Here is a 21409-nt window from a genome sequence, read left to right as displayed (position 1 = left end):
CGAAATTTGACAAGACGGCGGAAATTGACAGCGTCAAGAATAGCCTCCATTGTTTGTACGTCTGTGACTACGTGCGCGAATGTTATCCTGACGTCACTTGGACAGAACAACGTTTGGTAACGTCGGGTAGCACTAAAAGGATGTGTGATGATGACGTCGTTATGGTCCGTAAAAATGTAAAGATTCATGGGCCTTCGTTCGTAAAAACGTATCCTCCTATGACGTGCCCACCATCACAGACAGTGAGGCCAAAGACTTCCGACAGCCGCATCACTCCAACAAACATAGCCGAGCGCAAACATTACACCCACTGCGCCTTTCTCGCGCACGCGCACTCCAACTCACGAGCATCACCTTGCGGAAGAGGGTCACCGCGCGCACTTGCGCTGAATGACGCGTGCAAGTCGCTCTCACATTTTGCGCCCTCCTTCCCACCTTCTTCGACGCAAGATGGCGCCACCTGACGTGTCTGCTTCACCTTCTTTTGTAGACCGGCGAAGGAAGGAAGGTGGCATCACGTCCAGCGGGAACAGGTGTTTTCCTTCTCTCCAGCCTCACCTCTCCTCGCCTGAGCTCGTCTTCTAAACCGGCCAGGTCTCGCCCTCACCCCTTCTCGCGGCCCCGGCCGGAAAAGAGGCAGCAACCGAGGAAAAGCCCGGCTCGCAGTCGACCGAACAGGTCGCATACCCGGCGAGCGCCCGTCCCGTCCATCGCACCGAACCCGTGCCTTGTGTCCGAGTGTCCGCACCCGCTGTATCGCCGTACCTCGAGACACCGTAACCCGGAGGCGAGGCTTAGCAGTGGTCGGCCATTGCCGCTCAAAAAGACAGACGACGTCAAAGAAAGAAAAATCTACGAGGAAAGCAGCAGCGGCAGCAGACGACACAATGGACATAATTTCCAGGTAAGCGTCCCCGTTGGTCGTTCCTGCCACTGTCCACGGTACTTTTCCTTCCTTCGTGTTTGTGCATATGCGTGGCAGTGGTCCGCGACGCATCCTGGAGAAGCGTCGCGAATTCGGTTACCCCTGAGTTAAGATGCGTGCGCTTGTGCCACTTCAGCCACCGCTTTTTGCAAAAGTCTGCAGACGCCGACGCTGTAATGCTACCAAACATCGTCATGCCGCATGCTAGGTGCTTGTTATAATTTAAGCATGAACGGAAGCTTGTAGTAAATGCGTGGCAGCAGCTGTGGACTGCACTACATCATCCCTTACTTAGTGTAATAATATCAGTAAGCTAGTTCCAAATGCACACACCTCAAATAGTTGATCTGAAATAGTTTCAAACGACGGCTTAAATTATCTAAATTCCTCAAATTTTCCGGAAAAGAGCCTCCTATACTCTAAGAAAGCGTGCGAGCCTCTTCCATAGTGTCTCGTTTTCCCAGTTCGCGTGTCTGCTAAGCGCGAAACAGGACGTGACTAAGCTATAAAGCACCTCCTTGTTACCGCTAGAAGCCTGCGCTCAAGTGACTGACCAGCTACCATTAAAAACCCTTTCCTTCCGCCCTCCCCCTTGGTTCCGCTTGAACGTTGAACTTTATTTTAATCTTATACCTATCCGCCTTCTGGTCCCCTTCTCAAAAACTTTTTTTTTTCGTTTTTAACCCAAACCTTCATCACGCCAGAGCAGTGTTCTATTCTCTGTATGGTGTTGCCATTTAAAACTGTCAGTAAGGTGCCCGCCCCTGTGAGTGGTTATGGTGCTCGGATACTGACCCGAAAGTCGCGGAATCGAATCCCGGGCCGCCGCAGGCGCATTTCGATGGAGCCGAAATTATTGAGACCCGTGTGCTTAGATTTAGACGCTCGTGAAAGAGGCCGAGGTGGTCGAAATTTCCGGGGCCCTCCACTACGGCGTCCCTCGTAATCATACCGTGGTTTTGTGACGTAATATCCCAGATCGTATTATCATTATTAGAACCGCGGGATGTTAAATCTAATCCGGAGTTCACCACTTAGGCAAGCCTCATAACCGCACGTAAAACCCTAGATTTTTTTTTTTCACATTGCAATCCTCTTTCGGAAGATATGCCACCTATGCGCTAGCAAAAAAAAAGAAACAAAGAAACTGGCATTTATTGTCGACGTCTACTTTTTCCAACGTGCGTTTATTGAAGCATGTCACGCTCTGTACTTAGTAAGCCTTTCCCCTGCGTTTCTTTCCTTTTTCCTACGTGCGTCTTCCTCGACTCTTTGTGCAAGACACAGGAAAAGGTGCCGTTGAAAAGCGTTGGACACCATCCTCATATGCGGATTACACGATACCACGGCCTTTGTCGCACCTGGTGCTTTAGGGAAATCCTTCAGTGTAGATGACTTCAAATAAGCAGCGCATAAAAAACGGTGGCAACAGTGTACGAGTCGAAAGTTTCGATGAAAACTGATTCCTCCAGCGTGCTTAAAACGGAAGTGGAAATAAATATCACGAGGGAGTGTAAGTTACTACTAATAAATCTTAGCTGGCTTTAACCCTCATATATATATATATATATATATACCTACATACGCGTGTCTTGGCTACCCATGCCTTGTCCTATCACTTGAGTGTGCGCGAATTCTGTTATTTGATGATAATACACTTGACATTTAGTTCATCCTGCGTCGCTCGGAGGTGCGTGGGTGCGTATATACATGAACTATCGTTTCTGAAATAAATTTAGTTGCGAGTGTCGCGTCTTTCTTGTCCCCTTTGACCTCGTCAAAAGTGTGCTACTTCGCCATACAGTTTAATGATCAGTCACCCCCCGCCGCGGTAGTCTTGTGGTTACGGTGCTCGACTGCTGACCCGAAGGTCGCGGGAGCGAATCCCGGCCGCGACGGCTGCATTTTCGACGAAGGCGAAAATGTTTGATTGTCGTGTACTTAGATTTAGGTGCATGTTAAAGAATCATATCGTGGTTTTGGGACGTTAAAGCCCAGATGATATCATTATCCGTTCATTGTATTCTACGTTACTCGTATCTCACACATTTTCCAAGTGCCTGTGACGTTTCTTCATACCTCGCAATATATTTCGTGCGACGAGAAATCTTCTAACAGGGACTGTCGCCGGAGCCGATGTTTCGACAAGAGTACAGCTTAGAATAATAGACTGTTGGTCTATTGATGATATGCGCCGCTGTTGAAAGGAAGGTGGGCGGGACTGCGCAGAAACGGCATGAATGTAAAGGTGAAACGCAGGGACAGCCCTTCAGTTTGTGGCAGGGGAGTTGTATATCAGGTGCCTTTCACGTGCGGTAAATGCTATATAGGACAGACAGGCCGCTGTCTGAAAGCGCGCGCCTGCAAGATCACCGTCTATCTTTGAAAGGTCAGCCTTCGTCAAATTTCTCCCTGCACTGCGGTGGGTGTAGGTGTACTGCTCTCCTGTCTGATGCCAAAGTGCTCGCACGTCATAGGGACCAGACGGCACGTAAGCTCGTTGAAGCTTTTTTTAATTTTGAAAGCTGGAGATAACTGTGTGGCAAAGCCTTCGCTTGCGTTAAATAAGGCAGGGATAAGGTAGTATCTGCATGCGCACGTCTGAGGTTTTTGGTTCTGTTCGTGGTGAACATGTGATTTCGTGCTTCCTAATAAAAGTTCACTTCTTAGTATGCGCTTGTCCCGTAGCCTTCTTCGTCTCGTCCTACGTTTCTTCGCGCTATTTTCATTCATCGAGAGTACAGCCGTGCAATTTCCTCATAATATCGCGCGAGCGTCGACCACGTGATACGGTAGCTTCTAATATCGGCGAGAAGCAGCGAGATCAGCGATGCGACGATCAGCGTCACACCGGCTTTCTGGAGACACGATCGCACAGATAAGGCTGATAGTGCGTATGCATCTCTAAGCAAACAGCGCAGCGGACGCCACTCGCGTACGATTGTGCTCTCTGCGCTCGCGCGTCATGTGTAGGACATCTCGTTACTTCTCGCCTATATTGGCGCTACCATGCCCAGGGGTCAACGCTAGCGCTATGTGAATAAAAAATTGCAAGGATGTACTTGTCATCGTACGTATACGTTCCCTGAGGAGGACAAGCCTACTAGTCATCCCCCATGGTAGTCTAGTCGTTGGTGCTCGACTGCTGACCAGAGGTCACGGGATCGAATCCCGGCCGCGGTGGCCGCATTTCGATGGAGGCGAAATGCTAGAAATGGCCCTTGTACTCAGATTTAGGCGCCCGTTAAAGAGCACCAGATGGTCAAAATTTCCGCAGCCCTCCGGTACGGCGTCCCTCGTAATCATATCGTGGTTCTGGGACATTAAAACCGCAAAAATTATTATTATAAGCCTATTTGTGGAAAGGGTTGACTCCAGGGGTCAGACATTTTCTCGTCACTATAATCCTCTATTTGCGTCTGTCTGTCCTTTCTTGTGTAAATACTGAAAAATTTCGGGGGGGGGGGATTTAAATGAAAGTACTTCATATTATTACATAAAAGGATAGCCTTCACTGTCCGTGGGAAGCAGGGTTGTGTGCCGAACAGGCGGTCGCTCAATAGGGTTCTTTTCAAGTACCGCAGGCTGATATGCTGTTTTCTTGTTTGAAAGTACTTCATATCCTTCGTATTACATACTAAAAGGATAGCCTTCACTGTCATGAATCGTCTGGGAAGCAGGGTATGCGTCACATACACAGTGCCGAGTTTCACAGGCGGTCGCTCAATAGGTTCTTTTCAAGTTTCGTGTGGCTTCTGGGCTGATATGCTTCTTGTTGAAAGTACTTCATATCCTTCGTATTCACTATAGCCTTCGTCATGAATGCAGCAGGGTACTAGTGCCGAGTTTCACAGGCGGTCGCTCAATTCGTATTACATACCTTCATATCCGAATCGTATTACATATTACTTCATATCGTATTACATACTAAAAGGATAGCCTTCCTGTCATGAATCGTTTTTTATAATTTTCAACTGGGAAGCAGGGTATACGTTTTGGCTATTTCATGTCGGTGATCCATAAAGTCGTTTTTTTTTTTTCTGCACCAAATCGAAGTGGAGAAGTACACAGAGAAAGAATAAACGTGTATGTTTCATCTATGTGCGTCCTTGTCCACTTTGATATGGCGCAAAAAAAAAGGGGGGGGGGGGGCGTTATGGTTCAACCGAAAAAGAGAAAAGCATTTTGCAAAAGCCACTCCATTCATGACCCGCGGGTCCCGCTTGGATGGGTGTGGGCTATCACCTCTGGCGTTCATTATCATCATTATCGTATCAACCACCGCCCTTTTCGTACGTAACCGTGCAAGAAATTCCTTGCCACGTCGTCTGCATCGTATACGAAGCGGGAGGCTGAGTTCAACTGTGGTGCCCTTGGCACTTCGTGCCTTGTTTGCCTCATTTCGTGCTCGTATGGTTCAGGAGGCGATTCAAAGCTCGTAGCAGCAATCAAGACACACACTTAAGGCCCCACGTCTCGCCGTAATGAAGAGTATCGTTACGATCAACGCAGCGGCGCGCTTATACGATTACGTAAGGCACTCTGAAGGCAATGGACGCACCTAACGGCACGGCCGTTATGATTCGCTTCCCTTTATTTGTGTGTGTTGGTTTGCGCGTGCGTAAGCTGTTATAATCGTGGCTGCGGAGTCTGATTGCCTGCATTGATTGCGCAAAAGCGTTGCTCGTAGTGATAGTCTTGTTCTTTTAAACCACCAGCGTTGTCCATAACCTGGTATCGTTAAGGAATATATCGGGCTATGCGACAGTGTCCAGTCAGCGGGGGTTCTTCTGAGTGTTTATTTTTTTTAGCTTCCTCGTTTCAAGAACCAAGGCCAAAAAAAAAAAAACGGGTTCCCGTGGTAAACGGAATCGAGGAAGGAAGAAATGGGTGGCACTCCAGTTCGGCGGAAGCCTGCAAAATGAAGGAAGCTTTCTGAAAGGAAAATAATATCCGGGTACGGAATGTTTCTTCATCCGCGAAGCCTTCTTCGTAAGGAAACCTGTGTAAGTTTTACGTGTAGCTTCGGGCTTCAAGCAGGTGAATGACCCTTTCCTTATTATTTTGATAAAATGGTGCCCCAGGAAGACTAAAGCCACGCGATTATTGCAATTCCGTTCTGCTTTCTGGGTGTATTAATATACTGAGGTAAATTGAGATGGCGTTAAATGTTACTATGCCAGCTGTAAACGCTTATACTCAAGAGCTGCGATGAAGATGGTGCTCTATTAGCCGAGGGAAGCCACAAATATTTGATCATAGATTCGTTTGACAAAACAAGCACCGCATGACGCATCCATCTTTGTTTCAAAAAAAAAAAAACATAAGTCCGCCGCCATGACATTTTTTTTTATGAAGACCATGCTTGATAAGAAATTGTATCGCGTCTTTTTCCTTTTTTTTTTGCAACCCTGCATCACTTCAATCTGTTTCCTGTTGATTACCTTCCTGTTCCAATGTTCCTATCTTAGGCTTCTATTTCTATTCCCTCCTCTCGAAAGAGAGTATACAGGAGGCGTTTTGCCTCTTTTGGTGGCATAAGTACATGTCTATATGATTTACCCAATCACGCTTTCTATATGTCTATATGTTTGTACAAAAAAAATATATTTGCCTTTTCTAGCTCACGCTTTGTCAGCTAGCTATGTAAGTTCGCCGTTCTTTAACTTTTTAGTTATACTGCTCATTACAAACACACGCACGCACTGCAGGAAAAAAAAAAGACGTCTATATTGCTACATGAAAACTTGACAAAATCTGTTTTTGGAGAAGCGCATTCAGTTGGCACTGTAGGCGTGCCGTTTAATCCAAGCGCTTGCAGATCAGCATCGGCCTATAGCCCAGCATGGACCTATTTTACAGACATATAGTAGAAGGTTTACGGCACCGTTTCGAAAAATTCTCACGGCTACGTGTTCGTTGTAAACTCGAGCACAACTTCCTCACCTCAACTAAATTTCGACCGCTGGGTGGTTTAGGGGCCCTTTAAGGGCACAGGGCAGGCCCTATACCTCCTGTGTATTTTAAGGCTTCTTTAAGACCCATTTTCTCGGGAACTGCTATATGTAAAGTGTTCGTGTTTGTTTCATTTTATTCCTCGGCATCTCTTCTCGCAGTTGAACTAGAATTACAAGTAAGTAAAACCTCATTAATTCGAACTCGGTTATTTCGAAATACCCCTTAATTCGAAGGGTTTCTGCGGTGCCGTATTTTGCAACGCAAATCTGAGTGGATAATTTGAACCGGCGGTCAGCGCCAGCACGGTTAATTCGAAAACTTTGGGCGCCATGTGCCAATTCCCGATCCCGATTTCGCCGCAAATCCGCTGAAGCGACGGCCCTTAGCAGCCACAGGGCAATGTAGTGTAGCGATATTAAGGAGTGACAGTTGAAACAACCCGGCCTCGCTGCTGCTAGCGCAAAAAAAAAACTAATAAAAAAAAAAGAAAACACGGTCTCGTGGCAGGGCTTAAAATCAGGGGGGGCCCGGGGGGGGGGGGGGTTGGGCCCCCTTCGATTTCTTAAGGAGGGGCGGCATGCATGTGTGTATTTATGTATGTAGGTCGCCGCCCTCTGAGGCCCCACCCCCTCCAACGAAGGGAGACTTTAAAGGAGCACTGACGTCAAATTTCAAAGTCGAGATGTGCCCTTCATTTGATTGCTCGGTATGCATAGGTCTCCTTGGCCAAATTTGAATGGCGTCCGTCGCGTGGAAGTAATTTTATTCCGAGGGCAAACAGCGTACGAAAGCTCAATGGAAGATTGATCACGCTGCGACATCGACACTAATGCTACGTAACAAGTGTGATACATTCCGCAAATACCATCCTGAGTGACGATACGCCAGTGACAGTGACGTCGACGATCTGAGTGTATTTATTGCAGGGTGTCGGAACGAAATTTTTTTCGTTTCGGTTTCAGTTTCGTTCCACCGCAAAACGTTCCGTTCCGTTTCTGTTCCGGAACGAAAAAAAAAAAAGTTCCGTAACGGTTCGTAACGGTTTTTTATGGAAAATTTTCAAGCTAAAGTAATCATAAAAAAACATTTAATTTGTGATGTAGTTACTAGTGCCGTAATTGTCCGCCGCCGCCGCCGGTGTTCGTAACCACTGTAGCGCGAAATAAGGAATAAAACGAAATAAGAAAAAATATCCAGGTTGGAACGAGGTTCAAACCTGGGCCCTCTGCGTGGGAGCCCAGTATTCTACCTGAGAGCCATGCTGGTGCTTGAAACTGCCTTCCAAAAATACCCTTTACAGGCTTCATGTCGGGAAGGAACCACATTTACCTACGTAATGTAGTGTGGTAGAAGAGCAAAATAACAACTAGGCGTCACACAATGTGAATTGAGCAACGAGGGGGTTGTTGAATGCTTCCAACCCATTACAAAGGGCTCTGCTTAATTCTCCATCGTCATCAGCCACAGCATCAAGAAAGTGCACATAATGCCTTACAGGTGTTTAGCAGGCACCACGGTTCTCCGCAGAATGACGAAAAATTGCATAGTGGCTGCTTCCCTACTTCACAAAAATTATGATTTAAAGCGTAGTGGGTTCCTCGCAAGTGCACTTCTATTGGTTGCCAAGGAAGCCCATAAGGCTCGAATGATCGATTTCCTCAGGGCCTCAATAAAGGTAATTCCATCTCTCTTTGTCTTTCTCACGTTAACGTATGTTATAAAGCGTGGTGGGAGAGTTAAATAATGAGCGGGTGTCACGCAATGCGAGTTACGTAACTAGTGGGTCGTTTAAAGCATCCAACCCATTACAAAGAGTTCAGCCATAATTCTTCGTCATCAACCGTCGCATCAACAAAGTGCACATAATGCCTTACAGCTGTTTAGCGGTAAAGCGATGGCGTAGTGGGTAGAACATCAGCTTCGCATGCAAGAGGTCCGTGGTTCGAATCCCGGTGCCGGACAATTCCCAACCGGATTAAAAAAAAAAAGAAAACGCGTGATGATGGAATTGTGTAAAAGGCCTGGGGTGCAGCCTCACTGGCGACCACAGCCAGCAATGCACTCCCTCACCAGAGCAGGATTGGCCACCCTGGTGTAGTACTTGGCCACTACCTCCCACATGAATACACCAATTAACCCTCGGCCCTCAGTCCCCAGCGGCTGCGAAGCAACTGACCAAGGCGGCGGTCAGACCTGCGACGCAGCAGAGGGTGCTAAGAATCTCTGGGTCCGGACAGGCCGCCATTGGAATCTGAACTTGGCTACATATAATGCTAGAACTTTATCTAGTGAGGCGAGTCTAGCTGTACTATTCGAGGAATTAGAGGGTGTTAAATGGGATGTAATAGGGCTCAGTGAGGTTAGGAGGCCACAGGAGGCTTATACAGTGCTGAAGAACGGACACGTCCTATGCTATCGTGGCTTAGCTGACAGAAGAGAACTAGGAGTGGGGTTCCTTATTCATAAAAATATAGCTGGCAATATAGAGGAATACTATAGCATTAATGAGAGGGTGTTATGCATCGTGATTAAGTTTAATAAGGGGTAAAGGATGAAGGTGATACAGGCCTACGCGCCTACATCCAGCCATGATGATCAACTGGTTGAACGCTTCTACGAAGACGTAGAATCAGCAATGAGTAAGGTAAAGACACAGTATACTGTACTGATGGGCGACTTTAATGCAAAAGTAGGCAAGAAGCAGGCTGGAGATCATGCAGTTGGGGAATATGGCATCGGCTCTAGAAATGCCAGAGGGGAGTTACTAGTAGAGTTCGCAGAACGCAATAATTTACGGATCTTGAATACCTTCTATAGAAAACGGACTACTCGTAAGTGGACGTGGAGAAGTCCTAATGGCGAAACTAAAAATGAAATAGACTTCATAATGTGCGACAACCCGGGCATTATACAGGATGTGGAAGTAGTTAACAAGATCCGATGCAGTGACCATAGAATGGTAAGATCTAGAATTCAACTAGACGTGAGAAAGGAACGGCAGAAACTGATACGCAAGAAGCCGATTAATGAACTAGCTCTGCGAGGGAAAGTACAGGAATTCAGAGTTTCACTTCAGAATAGGTACGCGGCTTTAACCGAGGAAGCCGACTTTAGCGTTGACGCAATGAATGATAATCTGACTAGTATCATTAAGGAGTGTGCAGTGGAAGTCGGGGGTACAGTCGTTAGACAGGACACTGGTAAGCTATCCCAAGAGACGAAAAACCTCATTAAGAAACGTCAAGCTATGAAAGCCTCAAATGCAACAGACAAAATAGAGCTGGCGGAGCTTTCGAAGTTGATCAATAGGCGTAAAGTAGCCGACATAAGAAAGTATAATATGGAGAGAATTGAGCATGCTCTAAAGAACGGAAGAAGCCTCAAAGCTACGAAGAAAAAACTGTGCATAGGCAAAAATCAGATGTATGCATTAAGGGACAAGGATGGCAAGGTCACAACCAATATGGATAGAATAGTTGAGGTAGCGGAAGAGTTCTACAGAGATCTGTACAGCAGCCGAGACAGTCAGGATGATAACGTACGAAGCAGTAATATCCCAGAGGAATCTGACATCCCACCAGTATTAACAGGAGAAGTAAAGAAAGCCCTAAAGGGAATGCAAAGAGGCAAAGCCGCTGGTGAGGATCAGGTAACATCAGACCAGTTGAAAGACGGTGGAGAGATTATGTTAGAGAAACTGGCCGCCCTGTATACGAAGTGTTTCTCGACAGGGAGGATACCAGAATCTTGGAAGAATGCCAACATCATCTTGATCCATAAGAAAGGGGACGTCAAGGACCTGAAAAATTACAGGCCCATCAGCTTACTGTCCGTTGTCTACAAGCTATTCACAAAAGTAATTGCTAACAGAATTAATACGACATTACAGTTTAATCAACCAAGGGACCAGGCAGGATTTCGTACAGGCTTCTCAACAATAGACCATATTCATACTATCAATCAGGTGATAGAGGAATGCGCGGAATACAACCAACCCTTATACATAGCCTTCATAGATTACGAGAAGGCATTTGATTCGGTGGAGACATCAGCCGTCATGCAAGCACTGCGGAATCAGGGCATTGACGAAGCCTATATAAACATAATGGAAGAAATCTACAGCGCATCCACAGCCACTATAGTCCTTCATAAAGAAAGCGACAGAATCCCAATAAAGAAGGGCGTACGACAGGGAGACACGATCTCTCCAATGCTATTCACCGCGTGTTTACAGGAGGTTTTCAGGGCCCTAGATTGGGAAGAATTAGGGATAAGAGTTAATGGAGAGTATCTCAGTAACCTGCGATTCGCTGATGACATTGCATTGATGAGTAACGCGGGAGACGAATTACAGCTCATGATTACTGAACTGGATACGGAAAGTAGAAGAGTAGGTCTGAAAATTAATATGCATAAAACTAAAGTAATGTGGAACAATCTTGGCAGAGAACAGCGCTTCGCGATAGATGGCGAGACGCTGGAAGTTGTAAAGGAGTACGTCTACATAGGACAGGTAGTAACCGCGGAGCCGAACCATGAGAGTGAAATAACTAGACGAATAAGGATGGGATGGGGCTCATTCGGCAAGCATTATCAAATCATGAATGGTAGTCTACCACTATCTCTCAAGAGGAAGGTATATAACAGCTGCATCTTACCGGTACTTACCTACGGAGCAGAAACCTGGAGACTTACAAAGAGGGTTCAACTTAAATTGAGGACGACGAAGCCAGCGATGGAAAGGAAAATGATAGGTGTAACCTTAAGAGACAGGAAGAGAGCAGAGTGGGTCAGGGAACAAACGGGGGTTAAGGATATCATAGTTGAAATTAAGAAGAAGAAATGGATATGGGCCGGCCACGTAGCACGTCGGCAGGATAACCGGTGGTCATTAAGGGTAACTGACTGGATTCCAAGAGAGGGCAAACGCGTGAGGGGAAGACAGAAAATTAGGTGGGTAGATGAGATTAAGAAGTTTGTAGGTATAACGTGGCAACAGAAAGCACAGGACCGGGTTGATTGGCGGAACATGGGAGAGGCCTTTGCCCTGCAGTGGGCGTAGACAGGCTGATGATGATGATGACACATAAACAGTGCAAAAGTCATGCAGGTGATGCAACTACCGGCCGAGGTTGCCAGGCTAAGCATAGGCGGCTAAACGCGGCTGTAGGAAAAACGCTTCAACCAACCAACACTTGTCTCGAGCAAACTATGTTGACGCTTTAAGCGGGACAGTAAACAAGTATTTCTGTTATACGTGAAGACAGCCACGGCAGGCGAGGGACTGGCGGCGAAAAAAAGCAACGTGTTGTTTGCCGTATAAAATCGTTCACCGTCTTGACGTCGAGAGAGACAGCGCGGATGAACCAACAAAGACTGGAACCTGTTTCTCCCGAGCGCGTGCACGTAAATACGTAACGACGCCTGTGACGCGCGCACCGAGTCGTCAAGGAGAAACCGAGTAGCACCACCGGCGGCACCATATAATCTCGGCACATACTCGTTTTTTTTTTGTTTTCTTTTTCTAGGCCGTCGCCTTGCGTGCATCTTAATAAACATGCTTATAGAGGCTCCTAAACATAGAATACAGAGCCATCTTTGCTGGCGAGTTGGGTTTTTCAACCGCATTGTGCTCTTTTTAATTTGCTATGCGAACCGTAGCGAGAAAAAAAAAGACAAAGAATCAAGTGCGCTATAGAATTCCCCGCCTTTCTTTTCTTTGTTGTTTCTTTATTTTATCGGCGGCGGCGGCTGCCCGCCTTTTTCCTCTAACCCTTTGCCGCTCTTCGCGGTGACATTCTGAGGCCGTCCACTGAAGGCAACTGCTGTCGCGAGGCAGCCTGCACGATGGAGTGAAAGTCGTTAACATTCGGCGGACCGTTTAACGATGTCACGGTGGGAGTTGCGTATCATGCACGTCCGCTTTTTCAAAGCGTCTAAACAGCTACCTATAGCCTCTGACAGGTAAAATTGAACGAGTTGACTTGGGGGCTAAGTTAAACTGCGAGGTCCTAATAGCGCAATGTGCTAAAAATAAAATTAAAAAAAAATACGCTGACGTCGCCTCGTCAGCAGCGCAGATATATAGTGTGGTGCAAATAGCTCGTTCCCTTCCGTGTCAGTGGTTCACTGAGCCTGTATAGTATCCCGCAGAAGTGTCAGAACAGTGTGATATATTTATTGGCGCAGTAGCTGCCTTCTGAAAAAAAAAAAATCTGACAAACTAACCACTTGTAGCGATATTTTTCACATTATACCCCTAACGCTAAACAGGATATCGATTTTTCTCGTATTAATAAATAACCCTTTGACAGCAGCAAAAAGCGCCGCCATTGCGCGAGAAGACGCTTGGCTAGCGAAAAAAACGTGCAAACAGAAAATGCAGCAGGCGACACCGCGTTGAAGTTTCAACACACTCTCCGTGACGTCATAGATTTTGACGGCGTCTCTTAGGCCCGCATAATTGTCCATCTGAAAGGTGAGTTATACTCTGTTCTAAGGGAGACTCAACATGTCAAGGTTCAGAAAACCTTATTGAGCCAAGGCGACCAAATTACGCAAGAAAGATTCGTGATATCTGTGACGCCACACTGACGTTCAGATGCCGAACTTTACGTCGCGAAATTCAAAGGCGAAATTTTTACCTCCATTTTCTCTTCTAACGATGAACCTATGATGGTGAAATTAACGGTATTAACGTCTTAAAAAGTAAGATTCACCTGTCTGAACTCATTCATCTTTTCACTTTAACGTCCCTTTATAAAAAAAAAAAAAAAAAAACAGCCGCTGTCCAGGCTTTGAAACGAGAACATTGGGGCATCGTTGAGAGAGCAAAGGGTGATCTTAAGAACAGAAGTGCCTGCACCAACAGCTGGTCCAACAGTCGGGGCAACCAACAGTCGGGGCACGGGCCCCGACTAGCTCGGTTACGCTAACCTGCCACATCGCGACCGCATTACAAACAGCGCAACGTGGCGGCAAAACGATTGAGCAAGCGTACTCGTCGGCTGAAAGGCTTTCTTCTTGCACGCAGCATGTTTCCCGAAGGTCTTCTAACCGGACGGGCAGTTTCATACCGATTATGTAGAAGCTCGTGAACAAAAGTCTGGGTGATTAAAGCCCCACGCTGATATGACGTCAAACGCAGGCGCTAGGGCGGGGACTGTCGACAGGCCTCGCAGAGATGTATGGATCCATCTGTCGCTTGCATCATCTTCAAGTGCTTGTACTCAGGCTCCGCTATATTCTCGAGCAAAAACACAAGAAAAGTTGTAATTTTTACCCTATTCAGCCAACAAGTCGTTAAGGCTCAAATTACCTTTGAACTCGCGGCTATTTGCTGTGAAAGCGTATGTGCATGTACTATATCTATGCGGCCATGCAGAAGGAAATGCGAACTGACGCTATGCGGAAGCTGCCAAACGGACGGTTTTTCTTGTTTTTTTTTCTTTGTAAAAATATGCATCAAAGGAACTGTTTCATCATCGAAAAGAGTGACCGGGTCCGTCTTCGCCCACGTTCACGCTCACGCTTCCAAAGTTGCAGACGCTTAGAGGTTGTGGCGTTGTAAGCACGAGGACTATAGAGTTACTGTATATACTACCTTTAGGTAGTAGAGTTACGCATAGGTCTGGCTAGCAACCACAGTCGTGCGGGGAAGTTGCACTCCATTTTTGCAGGAGACGTGCCTACCGTGTCGACGATTAACATGTCTGGCGTGTCGAAGAACGGCCATAAACACTGACTATCGATCACTAATCCTTAACTCAGTTCGTTGCATCGGCGGCGTCGACAAATACAAAAATTGGCCCGAGTGTCAGCTTCTCCGCAATGCATGGTTGCTAGCGGCGTTTGGAAGACAGATGCGCAAGTCTGTTACCTAAAGGTAGCATGAGTTGAGCGTAGGTGCGGCTAGCAGCCACAGCTATGCGGCGAAGCCGCACTCCGTTTTTACAGGCGCAACATGCCCATGGCGTGTATCCGATCGACATGGCTGACGTGTCGCCGAGTGGCGATAAACTTCACTGGAAATGGGTGTCAACCCACTTCTATGCAGCGGCGACGTCGGGATATAGAAAAAAAAGAATTAACCTGAGCATTAGTTTCTTCGCAATGCACGGTTGCTAGTGGCGTTTAAACAGACGCCCAACTCGGCTACCTAAAGGTATAGCAATATATACCGTAACTCTAAAGGACGCGGGATCGGTTCCCTGCCATGGCTGCCGCGTTTCGACGAAACTGGAATGCAAAAACGTCTGTGTACATAATTACAGGCGATAAAAAAAGGGCATTTTCTCTCCCGTCTTCATTCGTCTCATCGACCGTTCAGTGTCTGATGCAATAAACCTATATTTATTCGGCGCCTTGTGAGGTAACCAACTCTACGGTCGTCGCCTTCACAACACTGCTTATGCGCGAAATATCAGTGATTATCTAGGTGTTTTTTTTTTGTTTTCTGCTTTTTTACCTTGACTCAAGGATATCTCGCCTTCTGCGTTGACCTAGCAAAACCTCCGATCGCGAGCTCAGGGTCATGTGTATACCTTGAAGTCACTGCGCTGCTCGAATTTTGCTATCAGATCTGGACACTTGTAACGGGCCTGACAGCGAACTTCGTACTTTCGCGAGTCGAGTCACGTGCTTAATATGTTACGTGTTTTGGGAGTTGGTGCCAGAAGCATCATAGAAAACTTCATTACGTAAGAAGATACCATAAGAGCAGCGTCTGTGCTGGTCTGTGTGTTCGTTGTTACATAAAATGTGTTTGGTGGTAGCTCAGTGGGCTAAATGCCCGCCAGCCATCGTCGCCGACCGAGAGGCCATGGGTTCGAGTCCTGTCAATGACAAAAGTCCATGGAACTTTTTCTTAGTTTTTTTTCTTTGCCATCTGATGGCATTTATTTTCCTGACGTATTTCCGTGACGGAAATGCGTCATAAAAGTCTTGGTGGACCCGGACATAAAACACTTTCGTGTTAATAAAGAACACACAGGGCCAAAGTACGAAAGCATTCGCTCGCTTTCGGTGGGTTATTGTATTTTCTAAATAAACAAAATTTACTCAACCAACATAGCCAGAGCCACGTGCCAGCGAAGTCTGCGTCGCACGAAGTGTAACATTAATTTTCAGACGTCTACACGATAATTTCAAGACGCGCGTAGAGACGGCAGTCGCCAAGCGGCCCGTAAGTTGGCCGTTGGCCATATCTGCCTGGCTGCATTAACCCGCTCTGGTGGCACCAGGGCTACGTTTTTTTTTTCTTTTCTGAGCAACATAGCGATATGGGCAAAGAAAGCTCCAAAGCACAATGCGTGCATATCAGCACGTCTAAATGGAGGTGGTGGTGGCGCAAGATAAAGACCTACAAAGCGGCTCCATTCTTACGACAGGACCTCGAGGTGCTCGGCTTCAGTTCAGCCAAATTACCGACCTCTCCCGCTTTAAATGAAGGATAACAGCATCAGCGTGGTATGTATGATATATATATATATATATATATATATATATATATATATATATATTAGAGGTGGCACTTCAAGAAGACTTTGTTTATTTAGTCAACGTTGACTAAACGTTGACGTACCTTGACTAAATAGTCTTCTTGAAGTGCCACCTCTTATACTTCTACGGCAACCAAAGACAGCCCCTCTCCTGCTCTCTCTCGGATATATATATATATATATATATATATACAGCCGTCTTAGTGAGGTCGGACGAAGATAACGTCTCTACGTAACGGGATTGTTATCAAATTCAGATCGGTCGCAGCATAGTAATTCTGCCTCATTTCCTCCGATGACCTTGCGCAGCTGTAGCATGTGAAGGGTGTGCAGTGGACGATTGTATAACAGCTGCTTACACGTTTTCCTGTATGTTTCTGCTGCCTATAGCGGTTGTTACTTGGCGCGATGCTTCGTGTATGTGCGACGGTGTAGCCACGGTCTCGTCGATTCGCGTGGCCATGAGATGCGTGCGCTGCGGGTCATTGCGGTTACGCTTACGGATTATCAATGCTGATGTGAGCGCACGAAACGCGGTCGGCTCGGCAGATGGAGAAGTCGGCCGCCGCGCACCGCTTATCTATGGATGCACGGTCTCGGTCCAGTTAGTGCCGGCTACATACGACACGGCGCCTAAGTGGAGATCTTGCTGCAGCTTTTTTTTTTTTTTTTGCACTCTGGTAAAAACGTTTACTAAGAAAAATTCGGGAAAACACTGACACCACATTTTGGACATTTTGGAAGATGGGAATGCACTTGACTTGTGCTTAAAGGAGCCCCGGCACCAAAATTGCAACCTCAGGATGTTTGTGTTGTTTGATTGCCCTGTATACGTGGGCACTTCTGACTTGATTATTAGTGGCGGACGTTAGCTTTAAGACTATTTTAATGTGGTTTTAAGGTAAGCCTGAGTGCTCATCTGAGTTTGCAGCACCTCGCGACATCGCCACTCGTATGACGAAGATCGAGGGCCCTTGTGACATTCCACGAGTAAAGCGAGTATTGTGGACGTCACAGAAGATTTGCGGGGCGCACACAGTACCACGACCATGGCACCCGGCGAGGCCTATATTGTTCCTCACCCATCTCGCGCTGTGGTCGGGCTGCTCTCAAGGTAGTTCTGGTTACTTAGGCTGATTTGAAAAATGCGCTTTTTCAACGACACGAAAGCTTGAGTGCACGTTGTCGTAGGCGCTCCACCGCTACGGGGCGCTAGTTCGTTAGGGTTTTAGGCGGGAATTTCGAAGTGACGCAAAACTGGTTGCCATTAACGACGCTGGCATTAATTATACGATACGTCATTTACGATTCAGTTTCGGTATTACCAGACGCAAAGCTACAAATTACAGTACAAAAATCACGACCGATAATTTTGCTTAAAGGCGAAGAGAGAACGCGCATGGTCTTCACTTTTCGTGAAGACCATATTTGTCTTCACCTTTCGTCCACGTCTTACGTGCACATCCGCTTCTTCATTATGATTAACTCACATGAAATCGCTCGCTTTCGGTTTCGGTAACTAGTTACACTGACCAGCGTTATTTTCAATTCACCATCTCCCGCATGGTAAACTCGCTATAACTGATCGCGTTGACCAACATTATTTGCGACTCATATGTTAGCTTTATGCCAAGGTCTGAGACATCCACATCCGATAAAAATAAGCTGTATAAGAACGTTCGAAGCAACATAAATATGAAATGCGATTCAATAACTAGTTCTGGTTTCGTGTCCAAGAAATAGCTGCCTCCTAACAATAGTGTTCGGGCTTGATGGCACATAATGGCAGAGCAATAACACAAATTTAAGACAGGTACAGGAGTCTTGCCTCAGCTGGACTCTGCCTCAAGTTTGCGGTATAGCTCTCTTGTAATGACGCAGAAGCCTCTAATGGGGAGTATGGTGACGTCCATGTAGGTGTCGCTGGAAAGATATTGTGTATAGAAACAAACGAAATGCCAAAACAGTAATCAGACACTCAATATTTGCTCGTCTCTGGTGGTTTGCAGAATCCTGCGGTACCTGTTCTGGAGGGCTCCCGCACCGCCCAACAGGCTGCGTGAGATCCTTCTCAACTTCTCGGTGGAGCTGCACAAGCAGCAGCTTGCCGAGCAGGACGCCCTCTTTCGGGACAACGTGCTCAGCGCCCCGTTCGCCATCGCGCTGGCGCTCGCGGCCACACACGCCGGAAGCGGGAAAGCCACTGCGGCGCAAATAGCCAAGGCCCTCCACCTGCCCGAAGAGCTCATCGAAGAGGTGTGTGATATAAGCAGTTCGTATCAGAATATTATCGTGCATAGAATACTCCACCGTGACTATAGTCGGACACAACTTACGAACTTGGGAGAGGTTGCGCCCAGACGACCGAAGCGCGACAGCCGATCGCCTCCGAGACTAAAGAAAACGTCCCGCTCATGCACCAAGCAATGCTCTCTGAAGACAGGGTCCCAGACCGTCAGGATCATGACGCCAGGCTGGAGTACGGACTTGTACAGTTGTATTCGACAATGCTCAACACCTGCTCACCACTCTCTTTAGCCACCAACTGCTCCGTCAATCCGATCCGGTTTTCCGACCAAATAGCTGTTTCGTTAACTGTATCGTCCAGTAACTTTTCTAAGGAGCCCATGTATACTTTCTAGGCCACGCTTCATTGATTTCGCTTCTCGCGCTAGTGTTCATGTCTAACATGTACGTATTTCTCGTGCGCATTTAAAGTTCTCCCGTCGACATGCAGCGCTTGGTCTTGTTGTTTTCTTTGGGTTTTCATCCCCGTTTCGAGAAGAATCACTGTACGTTGAGTAATTGTTCCTTGCGAACTTCCTGTGGTCTGTAAGCGCGTTTCTATCCAAGTTTCTCAACTGAAATTCATTTTTTTCCAATGCAGGTGCGCCAAGAGTTCACGGACATGACGCTGCGGCTGGCCGACTGCGGGCCGGACTTTCGCATCCACCTCGCGAACGCCATCTTCGCCGACCGCAGCTACGACGTGCCGAACGACTACTGCGACCTGGTGGAGACCGCGTACGACGGCGCCGTCAAGCAGGTCGACTTCCGGAGCGACCCCAACGCGGCCCGCGCGGTCATCAACTCCTGGGTCGAGGAGAAGACCAAGTGCAAGGTCACCGACATCCTTCAGTCAGGCAAGGTGGACTCGCGCACCTCGCTACTCCTCGTGAACGCCATGTACTTCACGGGCTTCTGGGACTCGCACTTCAACCCGCAGTACACGGCGCTGCGCCCGTTCCACGAGACCAATGACAAGACCACCATGGTCGAGATGATGTACCAGCGAAAGAACTACAAGACCAGCTGCTGCGACAAGCTAGAGGTTGACGCCCTCGAGATGCCGTTCGTGGGCAAGAAGCTCTCCATGGTAATCCTGCGGCCGCAAAAGGTCGACGGCCTCGACCGCCTCGAGAAGAAGCTGACCCCGGCCCTGCTGGAGAACCTGCTCAAGTCGCTCGGCGAGGACCACGACGTCGAGATCTACCTGCCCAAGTTCAAGCTCGAGCACAGCTCCAGCTTCCGAGGTACCCTGGAGACGCTGGGCATTCAGGACCTCTTCACGGACCGTGCTGACCTCGAAGGGATCAGCAAGACCGCCGGGCTCAGGGTGACCGGCGTCGAGCACAAGGCGGTCGTCGAAGTGGACGAAGATGGCGTCGAGGGCCTCTTCCTGACTCCACTCATCATGATGTGTTACGCGGGCGTCAGCTTCAACTACAACGTGAACCGGCCTTTCATGTTCCTCATCCGTAGCTGTGATCCGGACGTGATTCTGTACATCGGATCTGTTCGACGTTTCTAGATGATGACGGTCCTGTCGTTCTTTGATGTGCCGTACAGTGATTCCTGCGCGTGCGTATCTCTGGTGGTTCGTGGATTTTATTGCGCGTATTACGCCACGTACTGGGATTGGTGGACCGAAGGAGAGACTGTGATGCAGGGTGTGACGTAACGGTGGTGCTACAGATGCTTTCATCGGTGCTGACGTCACCGTCGTCATCGCATCTTGTCACAGTTGTGACAAGAAGCCATCCATAGCTTTCAAGTTCGCATCACTATGCAACGCAAACGAAGACACATAGCCAGTGGTGCCACCGTTCTGGAGCCAGCTTCAACGCTACTTCTATAGGCAAACGATGGGAAGAGAACACGTCTTTACACACAGGGTCGGCGCGTCCGCAGCTCCGATACAAAACAGCAAGCGTGCGTAGTGACTTTAATAAGAAATATAGCGGCTGCGTGTCGCTAGATCTGGGAAGTGAACAAAATGGATTACCTTTGTGGAGAACCCAGTCCGAAGTGTTCCCAGTGCATGACTGCACAGTTGCGATGATGTTAACACGGTTATTGCTGTGCCGTTGGCAGCAGTAGACTTACGGATTTGTACATTTTATATACCGTTTGTTCGCACTTAATGAAAACTCGGGCAACTGTTTCGTGCACAGGAAATTTGAACTGTTATATATTTCTTTTTTACAAAAAATATACTTTATACGATTGTGCACTTGTATGTTTCATAAATGCAAATGACAATTACTTTTTCTTCTGTCCGTTTCCTCGACACGAACCTTCAATATGTACACGTAGGTTAGGTTCAGGTGAAACACAGGCCACTGATGCATGTGTTTTAGGCCTATAGCAGTCAAAACGGTGGAATATATTTCAAAAGTAAATGTGAAATTAAATACAGTCAAGCTATTCTTAAAGGGCTTCAGAATTTTCTTTATGCCTCACTTCGCCTTTAGCTTATTTTTCGCGAACAGCGTGCATTCGACTAGAGCTAAATTTCTCTGGAACATTTGACTACAAGGTCAGTCTTGGAACCATCACAAACCGCCATAGCTTAGCGCCCATGCGCGGGTTCGACTGCCGGCAACGACGACTACACTTGTATGAGAGCGTAATGCAGAAACATCAGTGTGCTTCGTGTAGGTACAAGTTAAGGAACTTTAGGTAATCAATAATTCGGTGTCCCCCGTAACTGTGCGACTCAGAATCAGTTTCTGCAGACCGAGGC

At 47.3% G+C, this 21409-nt stretch overlaps 1 protein-coding gene across 1 annotated transcript; it reads left to right on the top strand.

Moving 5' to 3' along the window:
- Positions 1-660: 660 nt before the first annotated feature.
- Positions 661-20928, top strand: LOC119374368 (leukocyte elastase inhibitor). Its single transcript, XM_037644454.2, has 3 exons — positions 661-904; positions 18393-18639; positions 19271-20928. Exons 1-3 carry the CDS (start codon positions 888-890, stop codon positions 20192-20194), a joined length of 1188 nt encoding a protein of 395 aa, XP_037500382.1. The 5' UTR covers positions 661-887; the 3' UTR covers positions 20195-20928.
- Positions 20929-21409: the final 481 nt, after the last annotated feature.

The sequence above is a fragment of the Rhipicephalus sanguineus genome, chromosome 11 (assembly GCF_013339695.2).
Source record: "Rhipicephalus sanguineus isolate Rsan-2018 chromosome 11, BIME_Rsan_1.4, whole genome shotgun sequence".
NCBI lineage: Eukaryota > Metazoa > Arthropoda > Arachnida > Ixodida > Ixodidae > Rhipicephalus > Rhipicephalus sanguineus.
The sequence above is the reverse complement of the archived record's forward strand: the minus strand, read 5'-3'. Positions and strand labels throughout refer to the sequence as shown.

What these genes read in the sequence shown, in the direction of transcription:
- LOC119374368 (XM_037644454.2), top strand. An exon ending in CCGAAGAGCTCATCGAAGAG is followed by an intron (nt 18,640 to 19,270) that starts GTGTGTGATATA and finishes TTTCCAATGCAG; the next exon opens with GTGCGCCAAGAGTTCACGGA.